At 35.5% G+C, this 26,173-nt stretch overlaps 1 protein-coding gene across 3 annotated transcripts in view; it reads left to right on the plus strand.

The window, feature by feature from the left end:
- Nucleotides 1-26,173, plus strand: part of CDH7 (cadherin 7) — a 130,364-nt gene that overhangs the window by 97,738 nt on the left and 6,453 nt on the right. For 2 of the 3 annotated variants that reach the window (XM_017507362.2, XM_037730982.1), the window contains exons 8-11: nucleotides 7,927-8,063; nucleotides 8,969-9,090; nucleotides 9,754-9,871; nucleotides 12,993-13,244. In XM_017507362.2, the coding sequence (XP_017362851.1) occupies nucleotides 7,927-8,063; nucleotides 8,969-9,090; nucleotides 9,754-9,871; nucleotides 12,993-13,244 (629 nt within the window). Of the gene's footprint in view, nucleotides 1-7,926; nucleotides 8,064-8,968; nucleotides 9,091-9,753; nucleotides 9,872-12,992; nucleotides 13,245-17,159; nucleotides 17,417-26,173 lie in introns of those variants that run through there. The other variant, XM_037730983.1, reaches the window with a different exon arrangement.

A 26,173-nucleotide genomic window follows, 5' to 3' on the forward strand; every position in this document is an offset into this window, starting at 1 on the left:
GTGAGCCGAGATCGCGCCATTGCACTCCAGCCTGGGTAACATGAGCGAAACTCCGTATAAAAAAAAAAAAAAAAAAAAAAAAAAAATTAAACCAATAGGATTTGACTTGTAAAACAGCGTGGCCAATGGGAATTAGTTTTAAATTTATTGACATTCTTTGTTGTAGAATACTGAGATCTAGCATATGCCATTTATGTTCATAGTATTTTCTGATATATGAGGCATTAAATTAGAATTCTAGAAAAATATATATTTACTTACCCCCAGCAAGGCAAAGTTGATACTGTTTTCCTACATGATCCCTGCCTTGCACAACATTTTTAAATTTCTACCTACATTAATAAAGTGTCAACCAAAGGTTATGCAAAACTCTTCTCTATGAACCTGCCTTTTCCTTAAAAGAAGACTGAGCGCCTATGCGACTGTGGAAACCTGGTCATTTTGACATTTACAAGTGTAGTTGTCATAGATGGAGAAGTTAAACCCGAAGCCTAGTAATTGGCCAGAACATAACACGATTGTGAATGTTAGGTCTTTTTTATACTTCACCCAACATCCAGATAGCCTACCTAGACCACCATTTCATGTACACTGCACTGTCCTTTTGTGGCGGGGCGGGAGTGTGTGTGGAAATAAAACCATATGTAAGCTAAAATTGCAGTCAAAACCAAGGGTGGAAGTCAGTTGATACTTGAGATATTACTCAGAGGGGGAAAAATTGTTTTGTTTTTGTTTTAAGAAAAATGAGTAATTGAGGGCAAGCATGTTTCTAGCTTGTTACTCTATAAGTAGCTGTTTATCATAGCATGTAAATTTTGGCCCTAACTACTCAATATCAGGCTTTATCTATTGAACTTGGAAGGACAGATTGTGGTCTGCTGGTTCTGGTCATGTTTCTGAATGACAGAAACTTCTGTGTTTCTCATCCAAGTTGGTAAAAGCTGTAAGAACAGCCTAGAGTCTAGAGGATTTGACTCATTTCTCACGTCAGCATTGGCAGACTGATCGATGACTGGACGGGCATTCATTAAAAACCTGTGTTATGCAAGGCACTGGGGGAAGTGCTAATGAGAAAACAAAGATAAATAAAACATTTCCTCTGACCTCAAGGAACTTACAATCTGTGTTTTGGCAAATTGTGAGATGAATAGTCAGCACTCCAAGTTCACTGGCTGTGAGATTTCATTTGAAGGAGTGGCAGTATAAGTAGGACTTCAAGGGATGGCAGGATTTGGACAAGCCAAGAAAATATCATGCAAAGTACATTTATGTTTTATTTAGTTATATCCTAAAAGCCTAGTACCAAATTATAAAATCAGCAAATTCATTTCTGTAGGCATCACAGCAAGCCCCAAGTCCCTGGCTAAAAATGGCCAATGGCTTGAAACGTGATGTTATTACAAATAAGATCAGACATGAAGACAGGCAGATAAAAAGTAATAGGCATCACTTTAAGCATTCCTAATAATTTTAATATAGAAATATGTTTATACTTATGTTAAAGGATACTTGGATAATATTTACCTGTGGGCTTTTCAGCATTCCTATTATTATATATCCTCACATAAAAAGTGATAGAATTGTATCAGAAATTACTGTATATAATGTGATGAGTGTGAACGTATTTGGGGTGTTTGAATAATTCAGTGTGTATTTTTTGTGTAGCTTGTATGCATGCATGTATGTGCACATATGAAATCTAAATTATTTGTGAATATCTATTTTAGTCTAAGAAAATTGGCAAACCAGTAACATAACATACAGAAAAATAATACTAGCAGTAAAACTGATTAAAAAGTAGCAGATGTTAATTCTGTGAGAAGACTATAAGCTGTACTCTGTTTCAAAATGCTGCCTATTTTAGCATAACGACCACTAAAAATGAAAACAGAAATTATATGTCCATGTATGGTGAAAACATAACATGTGTTTTTGTTAGAATACCCCGAGATAATCTTCACTGGGTTAAATTTTGTAGGAAATGCCTAATTTATTTGAACCATTTTTTTTTTTTTTTGAGATGTACTTCCACTCTTGTTGCCCAGGCTAGAGTGCAGTGGTGCAATTTCGGCTCTCCGCTCACTGCAACCCCCTCCTCCTGGGTTCAAGTGATTCTCCTGCCTCAGCCTCCTGAGTAGCTAGGATTACAGGCATCTGCCACCATGCCCCGGTAATTTTCTGTACTTTTAGTATAGAGAGGGGTCTCACCATATTGGCCAGACTGATCTCAAACTCCTGATCTCAGGTGATCTACCCACCTCAGCCTTCTAAAGTGCTGGGATTACAGGTATGAGCCATGGCGCTGGACCATTTTTTATGTTTCATTATATTGCTCTGGAATTAGAGAGCTCTGCTGTCAGCAAAGACCCTTCTTAATTATCTTTTTGGCAGACTTGGTAAAATAAATTCACTGAAAATTACTTTTGTTTTGATTTGTTTCTTACAGTATTTTTCACATCTAAAATACTTATTGAAGGTCAGGCACCGTGGCTCATGTCTGTAATCCCAACATTTTGGGAGGCCAAATGGATGGATCATTTGCGGCCAGGAGTTCGAGAGCAGACTGGCCCTCATGATGAAGCCCCCATCTTTACCAAAAATACAAAAATTAACCAAGTGTGGTAGTACGTGCCTGTAATACCAGCTAGTTGGGAGGCTGAGGCAGAAGAATCTCTTAAATCCAGAAGCTGGAGGTTGCAGTGAGCTGAGATCATGCCAGCCTGAGTGACAGAGTGAGACCCTGCCACAAAAAAACATAATGTAATGTAATATAATGTTATATATTAATATGTTAAAATAAATACTCATTGAAAAATCACATTCATAAAGGAATACAAAAATTCAGTCTTCTTGGTGTAAATCATAGAGTCATTCATGGGGTTAATTGTAGAGAATTATTAATGGAGTTAAAAAGTTAGGGAATATTACTTTTATCATGAACTGCCCTCTTAAAAATGTTTAATTGTAATCAGTAGTAATTGCCCATGATTAACTAAAAAAAAAAAAAAAAAAAGTTCATTGAAATAATTTGGTATTGCTCAAAGAATCAAAGAAAAAAAATTGAGTAGCCAGTCTTCAGAAAAGAGAGGAATGAAGTCCCTCTGTAAATAAGTGTAGCTAGGGTAGCAGGCTCTTCAGAATGTGGCAACTGTGATGAATCAGCTGCAGCACTTTTCTTAGGCTCTATTTAAGATTAACATTTCCTGTAGAGTTTTTTTTTTGTTTGTTTATTTGTTTGTTTGTTTGTTTTTGCATATCTTCATATATGTGGCCATCTCTTCTCCAAAATGTTCTGGACATCTTGAGTACCATCAAGTTTGCATGAATTTGAAAAAAGTTTAAATCCTTAAAGGCAAATTGTGTTGACATAATCAGAAGAGAGGATGGGAATACAAGCATGGTGTCTGCTAATCTGCTATCATTAAGTTTAGAAATATAATTCATTTTTATTCTTTTTATTTATTTATTTTTTTTTTGAGACCGGTCCTCACTCTAACACCCAGGCTGGAGTGCAGTGGCACAATCACCACTCACTGCAAATTCCACCTTCTGGGCTCAGATAACCCTCCCATTTCAGCTTCCCAGCCACTAAGACTACAGGCACATACCACCATGCCTAGCTAATCTTCTGTAAAGACCAGGCTTTGCCATGTTGCCTAGACTAGTCTCTAAGTCCTGAACTCAAGCAATCCACCAACCTCAGCTTCCCAAAATGCTGGGATTACAGGCCTTGAGCCATAGTGCCTGGCCTCAGTAGTTTATTTTGAAGTTTACTTAACATTGAATCCCTTAGAGGCATGTAGTATTATTCCTATGTTATAAGTAAATAGGTCCCTGGCCACACAGCTAGCAAATATGGTTCCAGGATTTTGCTGAAATCTATATCAAACCTGCATGATCCTTACAGCAATATACATACACACGCAAATATGTACACACACATATCAACAAACTTTATAGTAGAATAAAATTTCAATTTAAATGATTCATCTATTTTGATTGATTAAATTTCCCCAGGCTTTTGTATTACATTAACTTTTGGCATTTTGGGAGTACTGATGATATATTTGTGTTCATCTAGTTCACTCACCTGCACTTTCTGTTTGTGAACACTACTATGCAAATTAATAGCTGGTGTTAAGAATGCTACCTGTGAATATAAAGAAGAACATTTTAATTGATCTCTTTAGCTTATCAAATAGCTGTAGTGATAATCACCAGCAGTCATTAGGGAATTCATTTTGTAACAGACCTTCAGAACACTGAAGACACACAGATATATGAGATATGGTCTTTTGCAGAAACCCTCTTGTTATATAGCTGTAGAAGAGATCTTACATGAAAACTCATTTTTAAAAATCCAGTGTTAAATCTGAAAATAAGAATTCATCTTGTAAGACTTTCTCACTGAACAGATGAAGAAACAGAAAAGCACAGATGAAAAGCTCCAATTAGTACAGTAGGTTAGTGGCAGGGTCGTGGCCAGAAACATTGTCCTTTAATTCTCCACGTATGGTTCCTGATGGTGTAGCACAAGGAGCATTTGGTGAACTCCGCGGGTCACACACCCTGAAGGTTTTCTTTAAAAAGCGCATGACTTCTGATGTAATTGAAAAGGTATGCTGCTTTAATGCTACTCGTTTGTCTTCAAGGAATAGCAGGACTAAAATAATTGGAAAGGAGGAAAAAGAGGAATACAGAATGACCAACATGAGGAAAGGCACAGAATTGGAGATGTGTGTGGTATATTTGTTCACCAGTTAATACATCAGTTTGACTGGTTAGGAGTTTAGATAGGAAAGCAGAGGGGAAAAAAAACAAAAGGAAGCTGAATTACAGAGATGTAGGTGACTGAAACTAAAGTTAATTTTAGGCAACATAATGTACTGGAAAACTAGTCATGATTCTTTTGGATCATACCTTCAACGGATCCAAATTTTAGAGTCCAGTATCGAAATAATCTCAATAATAATATCTGCTTGCGTTAGTTAGAAATTGTGCTTGGCTAGTAGCAGCAAAGCTTATCACTAATGATTTCCTAATGAGAAGTCTGGAGCTATGCTCTCAGGGACTGATACCTTGGCAGTATAATGTCATTAAGTGCCTTGGCTTCATTTTTTAAGCATTTGTAATTGCTTATTTACAATATGGCTTCCAGATCTCTTTCATGTGTTTATGCCCCAGGTGAGAGAAAGGGGAAGGGCAAAAATCAAATACCAGGTAAATTAACAACAATCACCCATTCTTTAAGGAGTTTTTCAATTATTAAGGAAGAAAGGTAAACTATATTTTAAAGATTACATCCTGTAAAAAGAAAAGTTTAGAAGGTAGGGTAATTTGGCGAAAAGGTTGATGAATTTGCTCATAGATAGATTGAGATTGAATTAATGATGGTAAAGACATCTGTAAAGCAGTGTACAAAATCTCAGGAACTGGTTTGAGGCTGGACATTGAGATACAGAGCTGTCAGCATAATAACTGGATGGGCAGAAGCTTAACTGCTGTTGCTGCAAAAATATGGAAGTGATCTCTCTCACTGTCCACTCTAACATACACTAAAGTAAGCCAAGTATTTTAGGCTGTAATTTGCAGAAGCTAGAGAGATTGTTGTGAGTTCACACATCACTAATGGCGTCAGAAATTGCATTATAGTTAATGGCGGCTCATGATTAGGAAATCACCTATCTTCACCTGTCTAATTCAGTCTCCAACAACTCAGGCAACTGCATTTCTCAGTCCCCAGGCCAGTCAATTCACAGAATCAGATAGTGTCTTCCTCCAGACTTCTTTTAGGACCTTTCTTCTCTTTGGCTCAATTAGCCCTCCCACATTGCTAAGGCAAGGATATTTTACACGTCTTATTCTAAAAAGTGCTTCTATTTTCCTTATCTAAGGATTTCTTTTTCCCCTCAAGTACCTATATACATTAGCTAATGCTTCACACAACAGTGTAAGCTTTTTGCATATCCAGAGGGGCTGGTAGAAATAGGAAACACCTTAATACTAGGTGATCCCAAGTCCTTGTCATTAAGAGATATAATAATGCGGTGGCTCACGCATGTAATTCCAGCACTTTGGGAGTCCGAGGCAGGTGGATCATGAGGTCAGGAGTTCAAGACCAGACTTGACAAGATGGTGCAACCACATTTCTACTAAAAATACAAAAAATTAGCTGGGGGTGGTGGCAGGCACCTATAATTCCAGCTACTCAGGAGGGTGAGGCAGGAGTACTGCTTGAACCTGAGAGGCAGAGATTGCAGTGAACTGAGGTCATGTCACTGTCCTCCAGCCTGGGCAACAGAGCGAGACTCCGTCTCAAAANAAAAGAAAAAATCCAGAAAAGAAATGTAATAACCACCAGGCACTAGAACTGTTCTGGATGGTCAGTTTAATTCTTGTCTTTGCCAAAGCATCCGAACTCTTCTCAAGCCAATATCTTTCCCCAAACCTGCCCTGACTTTCTTCGTAGCAACTTGTTAGTTTCTTCCTCAATATTTATTTTTTCGGTTGCGTTTAAAAAAAATATTTATTTATGTAATGTTTGTTCTGAATTAGAATGTCACTTGCCGGTGCTCAAGAATAAGTGCTGAATGTGTAAATGAATAAATGAATAAATGGAAGATATAAAATAAGAAAATTATATTACAAATTACTGTATATATAAATCTGTACTATTTAGTGAGATCTAAGTGGGGATTACAGTTATTAGCAAATACACACAATTTAGAAGGGGGACCAGGCATGGTGTGTGGTTCAAGCCTGTAATCCTAACACTTTGAGAGGCTGAGACAGGAGAATTGCTTGAGCACAGGTGTTTGAGACCAGCCCTGGCAGCATAGTGAGACTGTGTCTTTACAAAAAATATATAAAAATTAGCTTGGCACAGTGGCACATGTATGTAGTCTGAGCTACTTGGAAGGCTGAGGTGGGACAATCACTTGAGCCTGAGAGGTGGAGGCTGTAGTGAGCCTGTGGTTACATCACTGTACTCCAGCCTGGGCTACAGAGTGAGAGTTTGTCTAAATAAATAAACACAGCTGCACAGTTCATAAAAATGATAACTATTTGAATGACAGAAACTTTTGTTGCCTACGTTTTTCAAAACAGATGGAGGCCTAGGTTATAACTAGATCCCTAAATTATTTGTGGTTTTCTATGAGGCAAACAGTGGTTGGAGACATTTAACATATTAAATAAATTCACAACTTTAATGTTTTTTATTCTAATGCTAGGATCTTTGAGACTACTGATAAGAGAGGCAAGTGTTTTAATCATTGACTTTAGCCCTGTGGGGAATAACATGAATTCATTTAGACTGATGTCTGCCAAGTTCAAGACCTTTTTGCTTTTAAGAATCTAGACATCTATTTTTTCATAAATATTCAAACATTATCTCAGTTACTAACTTTGAGATTTGACAAAGAGAGCAATTCAGGTTTTACTATTGGCTCAATTGATGCATGAGTGTATGGGTTATAATCTCGTTAAAATTCTCTTATCAAACACTAATATCAGTTGTCCTTTTGCTATTGGATATGACTTATATAGAAGTGTTCGAGGCTACAGTAACACACTCCACCCCAGCCTGGGTGACAGAGCAAGTCCCTGTATCAAAAATAAATAAATAATAATAGTAATAATGATGAATTTGAAATTCTAATGACATATTCAAAGCCATTGTGAAGATTACTGTGGTGTTCATTTTGTACTGTCTGACAGAAAAGCAAACACATTAGTGAGACACAGGTTATAAACCTTCTAGTAGGTAAGTAGAGTTTTAAATAAGGCATGCATTTATGTGATTAATATGACAGATCAGGGACTCCGCGGGATTTAGTGATGAGCTACACAAATAATGAAATCATTTTAACAAATTATAATCAGACATACATTTTGAAGACTTTTCTTTATTCAATGTTCAATTAGGTACTCAATTGACAGAAACACAGACCTGGAGAGATACTTCAATATTGATGCCAACAGTGGAGTTATCACAACTGCCAAGTCTTTGGATCGAGAGACAAATGCTGTTCACAATATCACAGTCCTTGCAATGGAGAGTCGTAAGTTGTGAGGCTTAAAACTAAATTAAGATGGAGGACAGTGAGTGGAGAATTGATTGTCATGAGATTATAAATTCAGCTTGATTAAAGTAGTTGCTTATTTGAATTGAATAAAAACTTGAAAATTCCAAACTTCTAAGCTGTGAAATATACTTACATTCACTGTCTTTATATGCTAACATTTACAAAATTTATGAAAACCCAAGACTAAAAAATAATGGGCCTGTAGTACCTTCTTATTTTCTGATTGCAATTCACATATTGTTTTTATGCTGGTATGTAGTTAGTGAAATCGTTTTTAATAATTAGTAAATTGATCTGTAACCAAGACAACTGGATTTGAATATTCTGATATTGAACTAATTTTAGTCCCTCATAAAAAATAAAATAAAATAATAAATAATAAAATATAATGAAAATGATTGAAAAAAGAATGCATATTTGCATATGTATATGACTGTGATATATTGGATATTTAAATATGTATGCATTTATAATACATGTGTTGATAATGAAAATGTATAGTCATGCAAATATGAGCTCTACCATCAAAGATTATTGAAATTTGTGGTTTACTGTTCATTTTTCTTTCAGTAATTTTCTCATCAGGGACTAAAAAACTACAAGTACACATATAGACTATAGTATACATTAAGATATATATACATACATGTGTATCCAAATACACACATATGTATGTACATATATGTATGTATACACATGTACACATATACATACATAGGAATGTGTGTGTGTATTTGGATCATATTTTCATATGATCCAAAGCTCCTTTTAAGTAATACAGCATTATGATTTTAGATTTTATTCTCAGCTTAGTTATTGATATTAGAATTGTGCTTTAGAGAGGCAAAGAGTAAATCATAAGAAACTCTCTTATTTATTAGAGAATCCATCTCAAGTAGGAAGAGGCTATGTGGCCATCACAATACTTGACATCAATGATAATGCCCCTGAGTTTGCCATGGACTATGAGACCACCGTCTGTGAAAATGCCCAGCCAGGGCAGGTAAGAGTCTTCAGAATGCTTTGCTTCTAATTTGTGATTTCTTAAAAAATATCCAGCAGCAGTTGCCTTTGAACTTCTTCCAGCTTTAAGATAAAATATAATCGGCTTGTTTCAGCAAAACTAACACTTTGATGTGTAGCATGAACTAATATTAAAGGAACCTTCAAATTTCAGTTTAATTGGGGTGATGAAAATTCCTCAGGAAGAAAAGGTAAACATTATAAAAGCCCTGTTAAATGGCTAAGAACTTAGACTCCTTTAAGGAGAAAGATACAGCATAGTAAACTGATTGGGCTGTTTCCCACCTTACACAACAGGGTTTAAGTATCTTAAAATTCTAAGAATTAAGTGCAGTGCAATCTCAGTTGGTTTGTTCATCTATTGTTCAGTGTCTTGTGATGTTTACTGGGATGTCTAATCAATTGGTACAGCTTATTTCTGAAGTTCACAAAAGTGAAGTCAAGCATGAACTATGAAAAGGACATGATTCGTTTTTCAGAGCCTGTTTTTAGATGGGGTTCATAATAATACATCTGATCCTTTCTCCCTAGCTCATTCAGGGAGATGATATTTATTATAAAGTGTAAAGTTACTCTGTCCTGCCTCAGAAAACTAAACATAGCACAACAGTGTGCTTTCCTGTTTTACTTTCTCCTTTCCTAGGTTATCCAGAAAATCAGTGCTGTTGATAAAGATGAGCCATCCAATGGACACCAGTTTTACTTCAGCTTAACAACGGATGCAACAAATAACCACAACTTTTCATTGAAAGACAACAAAGGTAAGGTATTAATATTGTTACTGATAGAGGTAGCAGGTATAGATACTCTAAGCAAACACTTTTTCCCCCTCAGAAGTGCTGATTACAGAATTTTTTTTAAAAGAAAGGACATTAATTAATTAAAGAGCAATGAGCACCTAAAGTAATTTTTATCTATGGATTTACTGTCATGAAGGAAAAGCTGCTATTTAAATCATTTTAGGCCTAAAGCCAAATAAGAGGAAAAGCTGGATTATTCTTTTGCTTTTCTTATAGACACTCATTCTCTTATTTGTATACCAAGTTCATTATCCAGATAATCTATTAAGTTGATGGTTATTTAAATACCTTAATAAGTACTATGCTCAGAGATGCCACTTGAGATGTTGGAAAAAGAACTGGACATTACACATTTTAATCTGAATCAACTTTGACTTAATGTTTTCAATAATAACATCTCTTACTCTTTTATTTTACATAAACACAAATGTAATTCATGCAAATAATAAAATAATGATATATTTATGATCCTAAGAAATATAAAATTAAAACTAACAGAATATCTCCCTCTCATATCAAATTACATTTCTCTGCTTCAAAGGTAAATACTCTTAGCGCTTTCCTAAATGTCATTATAGTAACATGTTTACAAATACCTATAAGTAGATTTTAGTTTTGTTTAATAATATATATTGACAATTATAAGAACTTAAAGCATTAGAACCTTCTATCATTGTCTAATTTTGAATTATATATTTGAGTGGGTTTTTATTCAAGATATTTACTTTAGCAGAAGAAGAGCATTTGAAACCGATATAAAGAGTGAATACTATCCCCCAACAACATGGAAAATAAATATTTTTTTAAAAACTTTATATTGTTTATGTAAATCTGGTTTCAGGGAAAAATATAGAAATGGATTTGCCTGTCAATTCTTGCTTGTTTCAAAAAGACTTCCTTCCACTTTGGGAGGCCAAGGTGGGTGGATCACGAGGTCAGAAGATCGAGACTATCCTGGGTGACATGGTGAAACCCCATCTCTACTAAAAATTAGCCGAGTGTGGTGGTGCGAGCCTGCAGTCCCCGCTACTCGGGAGGCTGAGGCAGGGGAATTATTTGAACCCAGGAGGCAGAGATTGCAGTGAGCCGAGATCTCATCACTTTACTCCAGCCTGGCAACAGAGCAAAACTCTGTGTTTAAAAAAAAAAAAAAAAAGACTTACTTTCAAAAGGTGGATAAGAACTTTTGTCTGAAGCAATCACCTTATTTAGTGCCCTTGGCCTCAAAACTTCAATCTGAAAATAATAATTTTTCCTGATCCTATTTTCTACTCAATGAAAATACTATCTTGTCCCTTCAATAATATGAAAGGTAGAGCATTCTCTACATGGGTAACTACAGACTCACTGACTTAATCATAGTTAAGAAGGATAATTCTCAGCATTTGGATTTATCTGGTACAAAAGCAGAGAAAGGAATTTATGTCTTTCACAAGGAGAATGTGAATATATCCCCCGTGTGTCCTCATTCAGTACCACCATGATTGATGTACAACATGTGCACTAAAATTTCTCCATTTATAGGACATCCACATTGCCACACAGTTGAAAAGTTCTCTGGCTTATACCCAGAGCTCCCTTGACTGTACCTTGAAGGAAAACATATGAATACAGAGAAAGTCAGTTCTTAAGAAGTCTTCCATCTTAGGGAGCAAACATGGGACATTATAAATTTTATGATCACTTTTCTAATTATAGAGTCATAGTCTCACTTTTTGGGCATTTCAGCTTGTGTTCCTCAATTCACCAAGTGTATGTGTGTTTGTGTGTGTATGTGACTGTGTGTGTGTGGGTGTGTGTCATTTTGATATGTCATGTTAGATTGATTACAAATCAACGACTTTCTAAAACTTTTTGTATCAAGTAATAAATGCATCTGACATCTGAGTTGGTAGGAGGCAAAGGCATAGACCTAAGTGCTATTGTGAAATGTATAGGAACTTACTCAAAACAGCATCCTTTAACAACTCCAGCTTAATTTTTTAGTGAGTACCTTCTCAAATTCATACATTTTAAAATGTATGAATGATTTGTTTACATAAAAACCTACCAGATGGAATCTGAAAATCAAACTGTTTTATTACCTTCTCTTTTATAATTGCATGTAATACATTTTCTGCAGTCTAATATGAGCTTGCTGTTTTGTGCTGTTTGAGAGAGATTTCATCTTCCTCTTTCACAAGCGTACTAATTTTTTCATGCTATCATTGAATAAATCCTTTTGACAGTTTAGAAGAGAGAAAAATATGTAAAAGCACAGTGCATGAAACCCCGATCCTGATTTTTCTTCTTTTCCTTTATATTTTTATTAATAGCCATTAGTTTAAAAAATCTCATACTCTAGTTAATTAAGACAAGTTAGTTGGAAAACGGCTAACAGATACAAACCTATTTTTGATATATAAATCACACACATAGACATTGATAACTTTAAGTTTATAATTACCATAATTGCTTAGATGAAGTAAAATATTAAATAGAAGTTAAACATAAATGGCCTTTTTTATCACTGACAAAATGTTTATACACACAGAGTAAATACAAATATCAATATATTATTTTCAAATTGTTACAATAAAATTATTCTGAATATCTCTGCATATTCAATTTAAATAAAGCTAAAGTAGCTGATTTTACCATTTTAAATATAAATTTTGGTCTTGAAACCTGTCAAAGAGAGGATAGATTGAAAATTTTATCTGTACCATATGATGCTGCAAAATATTTAACCTGTCAATATGTACCATCCTTTCTATAAGTTTATGGTGTCAAATTTGAGACAAGTAAAAAGGTGTAGTTTTGATAAAGTTGCAGTTAATGTAATAAGTTGTGCATAAACATTTTTATATTTTATTTTACTTTATAACTTTGTTATACTGTATAAAAGAACATAAATGTCTTATAATGTATTAAACTGGAAATGTCTCCTTGTCCAAGATAACTCAAAGAGAATTGTTGAAATAAATCTGCAACTCCAGAGATTTCCCTAATTAAGGCATCAAAGTAAACAGAGTGACTTAAAGTTTGGGAAGACTGGTTCCATCAGAAATCTTGTGTTATACATTTGCTTTCTTTGTCCTAGACAACACAGCCTCAATACTGACCAGGAGAAACGGCTTCCGGAGACAGGAACAATCGGTTTACTATCTGCCAATTTTCATTGTGGACAGTGGATCTCCTTCACTTAGCAGCACCAACACCCTCACCATCCGAGTGTGTGACTGTGACGCCGATGGCATAGCCCAGACCTGCAATGCAGAGGCCTATGTCTTACCTGCTGGCCTCAGTACAGGAGCCCTGATAGCAATACTTGCCTGTGTCTTGACATTATTGGGTAGGTACTGTCTCCAGAAATTGCTCTGTAAGAGCTGTCGCAATAACCATGTGTCACAACTTGCCTGTTTTCTTCTCCATTTGGTGAGCATATGCAGATATTCTTCCGGATGGTGATTTTGTTGTTGTTGCTACAGTTGTTGAGATGGGGTCTCACTCTGTTGCCCAGGTTGGAGTGCAGTAGCACAGTCTCTATTCATTGCAGCCCCTGCCTTTTGGGTTCAAGCACTTCTCCCACCTGAGCCTTCTGAGTAGCTGGGATTACAAGGGTGTGCCACCACACCCAACTAATTTTTGCATTTTTAGTAGAGATGGGGTTTCACCATGTTGGGCAGGCTGGTCTCGAACTCCTGACCTCAGGCGTTACACCTGCCTTGGTCTCCTAAAGTGCTGGGATTACAAGAGACAGCCACCGCTCCCAGCCTGGATAGTGTTATGCTCACTAACTGACACAATTGTTGGCCACACTTTCCAGTGGTATATTTAAAGTATAACTCAGAAAAAAAGTTGTATCAATTTCATTTCCAAAACGACAGTAAGGATAAATGGCTTATACTTGAAATTATTTTTTTACAATTAAAAATAATCTATCTTATCCCAATTCTTTGCTTTAGAGCACTCTGCAGAGAAGATACACTAGACTGGAGAGTACATTTTCTATATTGTTTTGATTATATGCTTATTTTAGAAATTGTGGCTTTGTATTCTACTTTTTAAAGAAAAATATTTAAGATGGCTTTCTTAAATTATTTGCAAATTTGAAATGATTACAATTTCAGAAATGCAAATGTTATGTTTTAAAGTATTAAATACTAACATTTAATTGCACTTTTCTATTGTACTTTTCATTACTCAGTTAAATAAGTTTTGTAACTCATATTTACAGTTACATAAGAGATTTTGCAGCATCGTTTTAAAAATTGGGAGATGTCCAATGTGGACATTGGATAACGGGTTTATTCTGAAGCAACATTTTCCTTCACAGTGTAATTTCCTGTAACAAGGACAAGAAGGTAATATTTTACTTAAAACAATACTCTGTGTTTTCTTGTGGTTTAATAGAATTAGTGAATCCTCTTATGACATTGTTAATAACAGCCTTTACAATGGTAATCACCATTGTAAAATGTTTAAAATCTAGATTTGTGGATTGAGGTAAACCTAGCTTTTATTTCTGCCTCCAACATGCACTCCTTCCCAAGGTTAATGTTAATCCTTCAATAGCTGGTTAATTTATCTAAAAGAGAAAAATAACCAAACTAGATTCATAAGATTGTTGTGAGAATTAAATGAAACATCTCATATAAAGAACAGAGTGAACATTCAATATACCATATCATTTAGTGAACATTCAATAAATTTTAAGTGTTACTGATGGAAAATTCTAAGCTAAGACCTAGTTAATAATACATTGTAAATGCTCTCATAAAAAATGGAAGTTATTATTTTAAGTAACTTAAGCTAAACAAGTAAATCTAAAAAAAAAAACAACTATATTTTTCATAGAGCTTTACACAGATTTTGAAACTTTCAGAGTTTCATTAGAAATGAAAGTTAATGACTAGCTAAATATAATTAGAATGTAAGGGATTAAAGTTTTAAAAAGGTGAAACCATTGCAAACAAACAACTTTTTATTGGTCTAGAAGCTTCTAAAACCAGTTTGTCCAACCTGTGGACCTCAAGCCACATGCAGCCCAGGATGGGTTTGAATGCGGCCCAACACAAATGATTAAACATTCTTAAAACCGTATGAAATGTTTTTTGGGTTTTTTTTGTTTGTTTTTTTATTTGTTTTTTAGCTCATCAGCTATTGTTATTGTATTTTATGTGTGGCCCAAGACAATTATTCTTCTTTCAATGTGGCCCAGAGAAGCCAAAAGATTTTGGCTTCTAAAACATTAATAAAAAATAGATTTTGGTATGTAAAACATTAATAAAAAAGATGTAAATTGCAGGCCAGTCACAGTGGCTCAAGTCTGTAATCCCAGCACTTTGGGAGGCTGAGACAGATGGATCACCTGAGGTCGGGAGTTTGAGACCAGCCTGACCAACATGAAGAAACCCCGTCTCTACTAAATATATGAAAAAAAAAAATCAGCTGGGCCTGGTGGCACATGCCTGTAATCCCAGCTACTCAGGAGGTTGAGGTAGGAGAATAGCTTGAACCTGGAGGCAGAGGTTGAGGCGAGCCAAGATCGCACCACTGAAATCCAGCCTGGGCAACAAGAGCAAAACTGTCTAAAAAAAAAAAAAATGTAAATTGCATATTTATTTTATAGTAGCAGAATAACCTACATTAGAAGATTTTAAAATTCATTCATGTTTAGAATGTCTTTAGCTTGAAAGCGCAGAATCAGAAAGAATAATTAAAGGATAAGTAGATGGTGTGTGGAAGACTTTTTAAGTTTGGTCAGTTTATCATAACTCAGATTATACTGTAAAGGAATAAGATTGTATTCACCAAATTTTAATTATCCTCAATAATGAATTGATTTTTGATTATTTTAAGGCTGTCTGAAGAAACTTGCTTCACTTTAGTAAATACTTTCACCTTTGACTTTGGGGTTCCTTGCAATTTAAGTTGCTTGATGATTACAGTTAATTAAGAATTATCAGCTAATTAGTACTGAAAGTAACTGAAATAGAGTGTTATTCTATTTTATTCTTAGATATACTGTTTATGAGTATACATATATAGTATGTACATGTGTGTTTGTGTGTGTGTGTCTGTGCATAAATATTTGGGAGAGTATATCAACATTTAAGCATGACTACTCTTTCTGCTAAATTTGAACATATTGCTTAATTAGACACCAAATTTGAAATGCCTCTTCCACTTCTAAGGATCAAGTTTTTGTGCCCTATATTTTATTCATTTTTTTAAGAGTTACTCCAAGTCTCCAAAAATGTAAATAAAACAAAGTCTATTGTACTGAAATACAGTTTGGAACAAGGGGCTTCTGCCTGCAGCTTCCATTTCTATAGTAAGCCCACAATAATCAGTATCATCAAATGCTAGCATTTTGGCTCAGAAATGTGGTCTCTTTGTGTCTTATTTTCCAAGTTTTTAAAATCAGATAATCAGGAATTTTTATACTGTTTGATTTTGTCACCACTGCCATAGACTCCGGACTTTCACACAATAAGTGCTGAAGCCAATGAGATGAAGTATTCACAGGGAGTGCAAGTGGGGCACACAGCCTGGCATGGAGCTTGATTTCTAGTACACAAATAATTCATTGTTTATGACACCTCAGAAAGTCGTGTGAATCTCATGTCTAGGCATTAGGTATCAGGATTTGTAACTCAAACCTTTTCAGACTTCTGAACAAATATTACTAGGAAAAAGCAAGGTGATGAGGTGGGGATGGGGAGTAAGAACTTGAAAATCAAGTTCAATTAATAATGAATTATAAAAGCACCTGGACTTTTAGACTCTTAACAAAAAAGGTACGTAACTATGTGTTAAGTTTGTGTTTCAGTGATGTGACAAACTTGTAACATGACAGGTGAGATGCACTGATATTTTCAGAAATGTAATGCCAAAAGGCATCCCAGGAATTGATTCTAATCCAAACCTATGCACCTTACAGAGGGAAAACTTAAGGTATAGGTAGGTTTGAGGACTTGTAGGAGTTCATATCACAAGGTAGAGGATATGATGCGATAAGATTCTGGGACTCCTTATTCTCAATCACTGAATTTTATTAAACTGCACCAGAAATACATCTTGAAATTATAAAAATTGTTTACTCCTATTTAGTGCTGAAATAATTTATGTTATCTGAAGTTGGATGGCAGTCTTCACCTCTATCTGTATTCTTTTAACTTTACGGATGAACTGCTTTCTGATTTCTCATTCTTGCTGTCACCTCCCTCTCTAATTTATTTGCACCTGAATTCTCTAAATGAAGAAAAAAAGATCCAAAAGTTAGAACATGGGATTTCTTAATTTACAGTGAGTATAATTTCAATGAGCTATAATTTCAATGAGCTCACATTTCATGATAAAATAATCAATTAGGTGCCTCAATTATTTTTTATGCAGAAAAATTTCATCAACATATGGCAAGATACTCTGGTATTCTAAATTTTGAATAGAAATTACAACCCATCACTAACATTGATATCAATTTAATTATGCATTTTTATCATAGTTAAATTCATACTTACAGATATATAGTTATTCTTCCACTAGGCTAAAAATACTTTTAAAAAATTGCACGAATGACTGGCATATTAGATTATTTATTCAGCAGATTTAAAAAAAATAAAAAGGAAGAACTTCAGCTGTTTTCTTTAAAAATATGGTTTCAATATTGAATATTGTACTTTTATTCTGAAAATATTATAGTTAAATTCTTTCTGCTCCTACACACACACACACACACACACACACACACACACACACACACACAAAATAAATAAAACCTGTTTCTTGCACTATAAAGCTGCTACTGAATTTACTCTAATGTTTTGGGTGTTTTTGTACTTGGACTTCGAGGTCCCAGTAATTGAAGTCCTGTGGCATTCCTTCCAGCTCTTTGCTCTTCTGACACAATTGGGATTAGTTAGATAAGCCCAGCTTCATAAACTTGGGTTTAATAAGTTGTTTGTAGAAACTGGCTCTTCACTGCATGGGAGTCAGTCTCTTTCAGTGTGTCTATGATGGTCAGCTTGACAGTCAGCTGTCACGCATCTTTTCGCTTTTCTTCCCTGATCTCCCAAGTACTAAACTACAGTTGGCCACTTGTAACTGTGGCTATTCATGATTTTATTCCAACAGAAAAATTCTTTCTTATTTTTGCAAGTGATAGCAAATGCTACTGAAGAAAAATATCCATTGAACTGTGGAGAAAAAAAAAGTAATAGCACTATGTAACAAAAATGGATCCCCATCATCATCCATAATGATAGAACATAATTGTCATAGCAGCTCTAGAGATAATAATGTGCAGACTACAGTTGGCTAATTTATGATAGCAGATGTGTTCCTTTTTCAAACTTGCATGAGCATAATAAAAAATGAATTACATTTCATAAGCTCGTACTATGTGCTAGACATCAGCCTAAGTGCTTTACAAGCATTATCTAATTTAATACTCATAACACATTTCCTAGGCAAGTATTACCATGCCCACATTTTATATAAGAAAACTACAACTTAGAGGAAATACACAAAAAGTTATAGGGCGAATGGGTGTCAGAGTGAGGATGCAAACACAGGGAAGGCTGACTCCCAAATGTTCTTTATAAGGTATTTTTCCAAATGTGTTTCCCCGTGTGAAATATCCCTGCATTTCTAGGAAATGCCTAAAGGTCTGTGGGAATCACAGCCTGAGTATTGCCAAATTAGGTGCAAGAGTATCTTTTGCTTTGTTTCACATAGCGAGTTTATTATTTCTTTGGTTAACTCTGAGTATCTATTTTACAGTATCTTCCAATTCCTTCCGATTTTTAGAAAACACATTTAGAAGAGGATATGTTCAATTTGAGGTTATATTACAGTACAACCAAAATCTAAAACACAAATTGTCTTTATGCATAAATGATTCATTGTACTTAGGGAATATTTTTTTCCTGTATTAACTGAAAATAGAGGGAAATCATTCTCTTTCGCACGTTTAAAGGAAATGAATTTTGAGATACTTGTTTTGGGGAAAGAAAAGATTCATTTTAGTTAAACTTTTGCCTTTCTTGAGACCTGTAAAGAATCATCCCCTTTAAGTATATGATCTATCACAGCAAGTTTAATGATGCATATTTCTTGTTCTGTTGGAGAACTGAAACTAGAATCTAATCTCCATAGAAACATCAAACCTGAACAATGTTGCTACATCCCTGCCTCTTTTCCTGATTTAACCCCCACTTATCTGTTTTCCTGAGTGGAATCAGTCAGGCTTCCCTTTTCTCTCTGGCATCCTCCATGGTCAATTAGTCCACACATACTGTTAATTTTGTTGGGCCTTAGATCAATTTGTTTCTGCCTCTTATAGTTGCACCTAATTTTTGTCCAGGGTCCTTTTTTTTTCCTCCTGAATTGTGTCAACTCTGCCATTCTCTATCAGAACTAATCCATCAGTATTGCAGAGTAAGCTTTTAAAAAGTAAATGGGATTTTGATACACCTCTGCTTAAAATAATATTTTCATGAAACCCCACGGTCCACAGATTAAAATCAGACTCTCTAGGACCAGACAGCTCTCATCTCTTATTTTTCTCTACTCACTTGGTTTACTTTAGTCAAATTGCATCAGTTGCTTTTTCTAAGACTCATTTTGCTTTGTCTTTCTGCTTGAAATACCTCTTCCCAGGATGTAAAAGTGGCTCACTGTTTTGTTTTGTTTTGTTTGTATTCAAGACTCAATTCTTTGGCTTCGGAGTCCAGGTTGGGTGCTGTTCCTAAGGACTCTGTAACACCTTGTGTCTAGCAGTCTTCCAGCTTCTGATATGGCTGACTTGTCTGCTTCATTGGTTTGTCTCCTTGTTCATCTCATTCAGTAGACTGCTTTTGTAGGCAGGGACTGAGCATTATTTTATCATTATATGTATCAGCTAATCAAATGCTGATCTGACACATACAGAACATTCTACACATGCATGCTGAATGAAACATGAATGACTTGAATGTGCTCAATTGTGGAAAATAATATTTTATTTGACTTTTTTTTTTATTACCCATAGGAGTATCTCCGTTAGACACTGTTTTTTCTATTTCCCAAGACTCTATATTTTTAGGACATTTTTAAGAGATTCTATCTATTTAACTTTTCAGGAAAATGGATGTGTCACAGATTAAAAGGATTTAAGTGATGTTTTCAGGTTAATAGTCATGGAACTATATAAGAGCTTAAGAAAAAAATTAGAATATATGACTAAAGGTAGATAGAGAAAATACTGCATAGAGATGTCAGAGATAGTTTACCTATCAGTTTAAAATTCAGCTAAATGTTAACAGTTGATATCTCAGTCACTCACCAGGATCATACCAATTATGAATCTTTAGTTATCCTTTGCAAAAATAAAAGTAATAGAGTAGGTCCGTAAGCGCAAGTTAAAATTTTAGCTTTGCGTTACTGGACATCTGCATATGATTCAGATTCCATAGCACGTAAATCCAGACAAAAATGACAAGTTGATTTCCACTCACCCTTCAGATCTTGGCTTAAATGTCATGTCTGATGACATCCTTTTCTGATCACAACCAGACGGTGCTGGTACTCCTGCATTTTTCCTGTCACTTTCCTTTTTAAAACATACATTATTTTACATCTGTGCTTGAAACATTTCAGAAGCATCAGATGCACTTACATGAAATCTGAATGTTTCTCATGGTCCACAAAGCAAGGCATGTTCAGCCACCTGCTTACATCTCTCAGGTATCAGGCTGTCTGATCCTTCCCTCACCCTGTAGAAGGACCCACGGTACCTTTCTTCCCATTATTTTCAAGTGATGCTACCCTCCTCCTGAAACATTCTTGCTGCACTCCTTCACCTGTCAAGTTTAGGTTGTCTTATGCCTCAGCTTCAGCGTTATTTCCTCAGGAGAAGTGTCCTAAGCACCACTATTCTCCATCACAGTATTTATTTCCTTTGTAGTACTTATAACAACTTGTAACTATATATGCTTGTTTGCTTTGCTCAAATATAAAAGCTTTTGAGTGTAGTGATCTTTAAGTCTGTCTTCTTAACCAGTATATTATTGGGGCCTATCATAGACACATATAGACATAATATTGTTAATCGGTACATATTATCTATTACACTCTATTTTAAACTTTGCAACCTTTTCCACATATTTTAATCCCCTCAAGAATAGAACCAGTATCCTCTATAATTCATGATTCTACCATCAGTTAGATGGAATAGTTGTCAGATAAATGAACTAAATTAACAGGGTGTCATCAAAATCACAAGTGAGAGCATGGTAAAGTTTACATTTTATCTGTGGATGAGGTACAGGACTCAAATTTTAGCAGGAATCAAAATATTTGCAACTCAATTGTATGAATTTGTTGTAGAAATTCTAAAGTGTTATGTCTTATTATTGAATAAACACAGATATCTCCTTACTGTGGGTAGCACTACTTAAGCCCATTACAAATAGACATTCACATAATCTTCATGAAGTTACTATGAGATACTTTCTAAAAGTAAGACTGTTATTTTCATTTTGAAGAGCAGCAAACTGGGGCAAGGAGAAATAAAAGATCTCACCTACCTCATACATCCAGGGAATGGAATAACAGGGATTCAAAACAGATGAGGCCCTTAAATAGGCAGGAGCCATGGGCTGAGGGACAGGACTTGAGCCATATTCTTGCTCATTGTAACTCAGTTACAAGGAGTAAGAAGAATTGGCTGAGTGGAGCATACAGTGATGGAGAGTTGAAGCAAAGAGGAAATGAAGAAGCTAGAGTCAAAGCTGACTTGGAGTTTCAGGTTTCGGAATTCTCTTACTTGAAAAAAGAGCACAAGATAGGAAACAAATTAAATGAACGTTAATGAAATTAAACCTAAAAGTTCAGGATGTTGTAAGAGTGAAAGCCACTGGGCAGAAAGTTATCAGTAAAGGAAGTGGTTATAACAAACCATAACAATGATAATTACCCTTTTGAACATTTATTATATTCTAACAAGTTTATATGTTTTTATCATCAAAAATAGGAATAATCATTTTAAAATAAGCTCTGGTTATCCAGAGAATAGATGAGAGATTTAGATGACAGAGATATCAGCTCTTGCCATACCAGAGATGGCTGAACCTGAGGTTTCACTGGGCTTGCCTAGGAAGAGTGTGGGGTGAAAAGCCGAAGAAGCCAAGTACAGAACTTGAGGAAGATTTACTGTAAGTACTCTTAGAAAAGAGTAGCTATTTAAAAACATGGCTTGAAAGAAGAGAGCAAACTTTTTTTTTTTCTTTTAAACTGGCTGCAAGCAGCTGCGATGTTTACTGTTGGGTAAGTTCAAGATAGCTGACCCACGAAGTTCTGTGTTCAATAGAACAGAAATGCTGTGTAGAAAAAAAAAAAAAGACCACAAAGTAATCATTGGGTTTAGCAAAATATGAGTCATTAGTAGCCTTGGTCCCTGGAAATAATGAGGAAAACTCAAATTGTTCTGGGTTGAGAGCAATCAGGATACAAGAAAGTGGAAATGTGGAGTAGGCTACTTTTACATAAAATACAAATTAATATTTTTGAGGGTATATGAAGATAAGTTGTGGGTTGCAAAATTTCAGGAAACTGTTTCTGCTTAATGTCCTCCCTTTTGAGCGCTGATGGAATAGTGTGCCCGGAGACAGTGGAGAAGTTTCAAGACGACCCTGAAAAGAGTGAGGATAGCATGTTTCATCATCATGGTTATTTCTGATCTATCCGAAGCCAACAAAATTCAAGCTCAGTTAAATATTAAAAGAAAATTAAGCTGGGTGCAGTGACTCATGACTATAATCCCAGCAGTTTGGGAGGACGAGGCCAGAGGATCACTTGAAGCCAGAGTTTGAGACCAGCCTGGACAGCAAGCGAGACCTCTTTCTCTGCAAAAAACAAACAATTAGCTAGGCATGGTGGTATGTACCCAGAGTCCCAGCTGCTCAGGAAGCTGAGGCAGGAGAATTGCTTGAGCCTAGTAGTTTGAGGCTGCAGTGAACCATGATCAGTCCAGTCTGGGTGACAGAGTAAGAACCTGTCTCTAGAATAATTAAAAATAGCCAGGTGCAGTGGCTCACACCAGTAATCCCAGTACTTTTGGAGGCTGAGGCTGGCAGATCACCTGAGGTTTGGAGTTCTCTACCAGCCTGATGAACATGGAGAAACCCTGTGTCTATTTAAAATACGAAAGATTAGCCAGTCGTGTTGGTGCATACCTGTAATCTTAGCTACTCGGGAGGCTGAGGCAGGAGAATTGCTTGAACCTGAGAGGCAGAGGTTGAGGTGAACCAAGATCTCAGCATTGCACTCCAGCCTGGACAACAAGAGTGACTGTCTTAAAATAAATAAATAAACAAAAATGTAAAAAAAATGTAAAAAACTGAATTAAACAATTTTCTAAATTAAACAGAAAGGAAAAAAGAATATTAAAACTTAATTAGTTCCCGGTAGAAAAAATCAGACTGATTTTTAATAAACTTTATGTAAATCTACAGGATCAAAAAATGGCAAGGCATTAAACAATAGAGAGTTATTGAAAGGTTAAGTTCTACTTGCATATCGATGTGGATGATTGTTTAAAATAAATTATTGAAATTGTATACAGATTGTGCTATCAGATTTTTTTATTCTGATTAGGTTATGTTTTCAAGTATACCTTATAGGGACACTAATAATTACAGTGATTGTAACTGTTCTATTGTTCAATATGCCATTTGACAATAAATATGAGAATACTTTAAGACCATATGCGATTAGGATTATTCTAGTATTTGAGCCTTTTGTTTAGATCAGTTGTCATAAATAAATTTATTGTGACGCATCAGTGTGAAACATATGTAATTTCAAATTTTCACCTAGCTTTTATTAGAAAAAGTATATAGAAACGTTTGAAATAAATGCTAATAATATATTTTGAGCATACTATACCCAAACTATTAACACTATTATCATTTTAATATGTAATCCATGAAGATTATTGAGACAATATTTTATTTTTAAAACTTAAGTCTTCAACATGTTTATTTTACACTTAGAGCACACCTCAGTGAAGAATAGCCACATTCCAAGTGCTCAATAGCCACATGTGGCTAGTGGCAACTGTGGTAGACAATGAAAATTTAGACAACTATTTTATAGCTAATTAGAAATTATGATTATTCCTAAGAGACCATATAGCTAATGCTGTTTTTTGGTAAAGGCTTACTCGTCTCTCATGTCGCCTCTCATATGTCATCTCTTATGTTAGACTTTCTCTGAGCATCCTGAGCAGAAATAATCACTTTTCCATACATATTTTCCTAGCATTTTGTTGTTGTTGTTGTTGTTGATTTCCAACTTCTATTTCAAGTTCAGGAGTACATATGCATGACGTACAGGATTGTTACATAGGTAAACATGTGCCATGGTAATTAGCTGCATAGATCATCCCATCACTTAGGTGTTAAGCACAGCATTCATTAGCTAATCTTCATGATACTCTCCCTCCTTCCATCCCCGACCCTCTGATAGACCCCAGTGTGTGGTGTTCCCCCCATGTGGCCAAGCGTTCTCATCATTCAGCTCTCACTTTTAAGTGAGAACGTGCAATATTTGATTTTCTGTTCCTGCACAAGTTTGCTGAGAATAATGGCTTCCAGTTGCATCCATGTCCCTGCAAAGAACATGACCTCATTTCATTTTTTTCTTTTTTAAATTGTACTTTAAGTTCATGTGCAGATCTTGCAGGATTGTTGCATAGGTACACACATGCCATGGTGGTTTGTTGTCTCCATCCCCCGTCACCTACATCAGGCATTTCTCCCAATATTATCCCTCCCCAACCTCCCAACCCCCCTGCTGCCCCTTCCCTAGCCCCCAGTCTCCCAACAGACCCCAGTGTGTGATGTGACCCTCTCTGTGTCCATGTGTTCTCATTGTTCAACACCCACCTATGAGTGAGAACATGTGGTGATTCGTCTTCTGTTCTTGTTTCAGTTTGCTGAGAATGATGGTTTTCCAGATTTATCCATATCCCTACAAAGGACATGAACTCATCCTTTTCTATGGCTGCATAGCATTCAATGGTGTATATGTGCCACATTTTCTTTGTCCAGTCTATCACTAATGAACATTGTGGTTGGTTCCGGGTCTTTGCTATTGTAAACAGTGCCACAATGAACATATGTGTGCCTGTGTCTTTATAACAGAAAGATTTATAATCCTTTGGGTATATACCCAGTAATGGGATTGCTGGGTCAAATGGAATTTCTATTTCTAGATCCTTGAGGAATCACCACACTGTCTTCCACAATGGTTGAACTAATTTACACTCCGACCAACAGTGTAAAAGTGTTCCTATTTCTCCACATCCTCTCCAGCATCTGTTGTCTCCAGATTTTTTTTAATGATTGCCATTCTAACTGGCATGAGATGGTATCTCAATTTGATTTTGATTTGCATTTCTCTAATGTCCCATGATGATGAGCATTTTTGCTATGTTTGTTGGCTTCATAAATGTCTTCTTTTGAACAGTGTCTGTTTATATCTTTTGGCCACTTTTGAATGAGCTTGTTTGTTTTTTTCTTGTAAATATGCTTTAGTTCTTTGTAGATTCTGGGTATTAGCTCTTTTTCAGATGGGCAGATTGCAAAATATTTTCCCATTCCATTGGTTGCCTGTTTACTCTGATGATTGTTTCTTTTGCTGTGCAGAAACTCTTAAGTTTAATTAGATCCCATTTGTCTATTTTGGCTTTTGTTGTCATTGCTTTTTGTGTTTTAGTCCTGAATTCCTTGCCTATGCCTATGTCCTGAATGGTTTTGCCTAGAATAGATGCAATAAAAAATGATAAAAATGATACAGGAGATACCACCTCCAATTCCACAGAAATACAAACTACCATCAGAGATTACTGCAAACAAATCTATGCACATAAACCAGTAAACCTGGGAAAAATGGATAAATTCCTGGACACTTACACCCTCCCAAGACTAAACCAGGAAGAAGTTGAATCCCTGAATAGACCAATAACAAGGTGTGAAGTTGAGGCAGCAATTAATAGCCTACCAACCAAAAAAGCCCAGGTCCAGACGGGTTTACAGCCGAATTCCACCACATGTACAAAGAGGGGCTGGTACCATTCCTACTGAAATTATTCCAAATGTTACAAAAAGAGGGAATCCTCCCTAACTCATTTTATGAGACCAACATCTTCCTAGCATATTTTATGTTCCTATATATTTAATTTATTCTATAATATTTAACTGTTTATTTTTTATTCAAAATGTTGGACTTGCT

Source organism: Cebus imitator, unplaced genomic scaffold, assembly GCF_001604975.1.
Source record: "Cebus imitator isolate Cc_AM_T3 unplaced genomic scaffold, Cebus_imitator-1.0 Scaffold374, whole genome shotgun sequence".
NCBI classification, from domain to species: Eukaryota; Metazoa; Chordata; class Mammalia; order Primates; family Cebidae; genus Cebus; species Cebus imitator.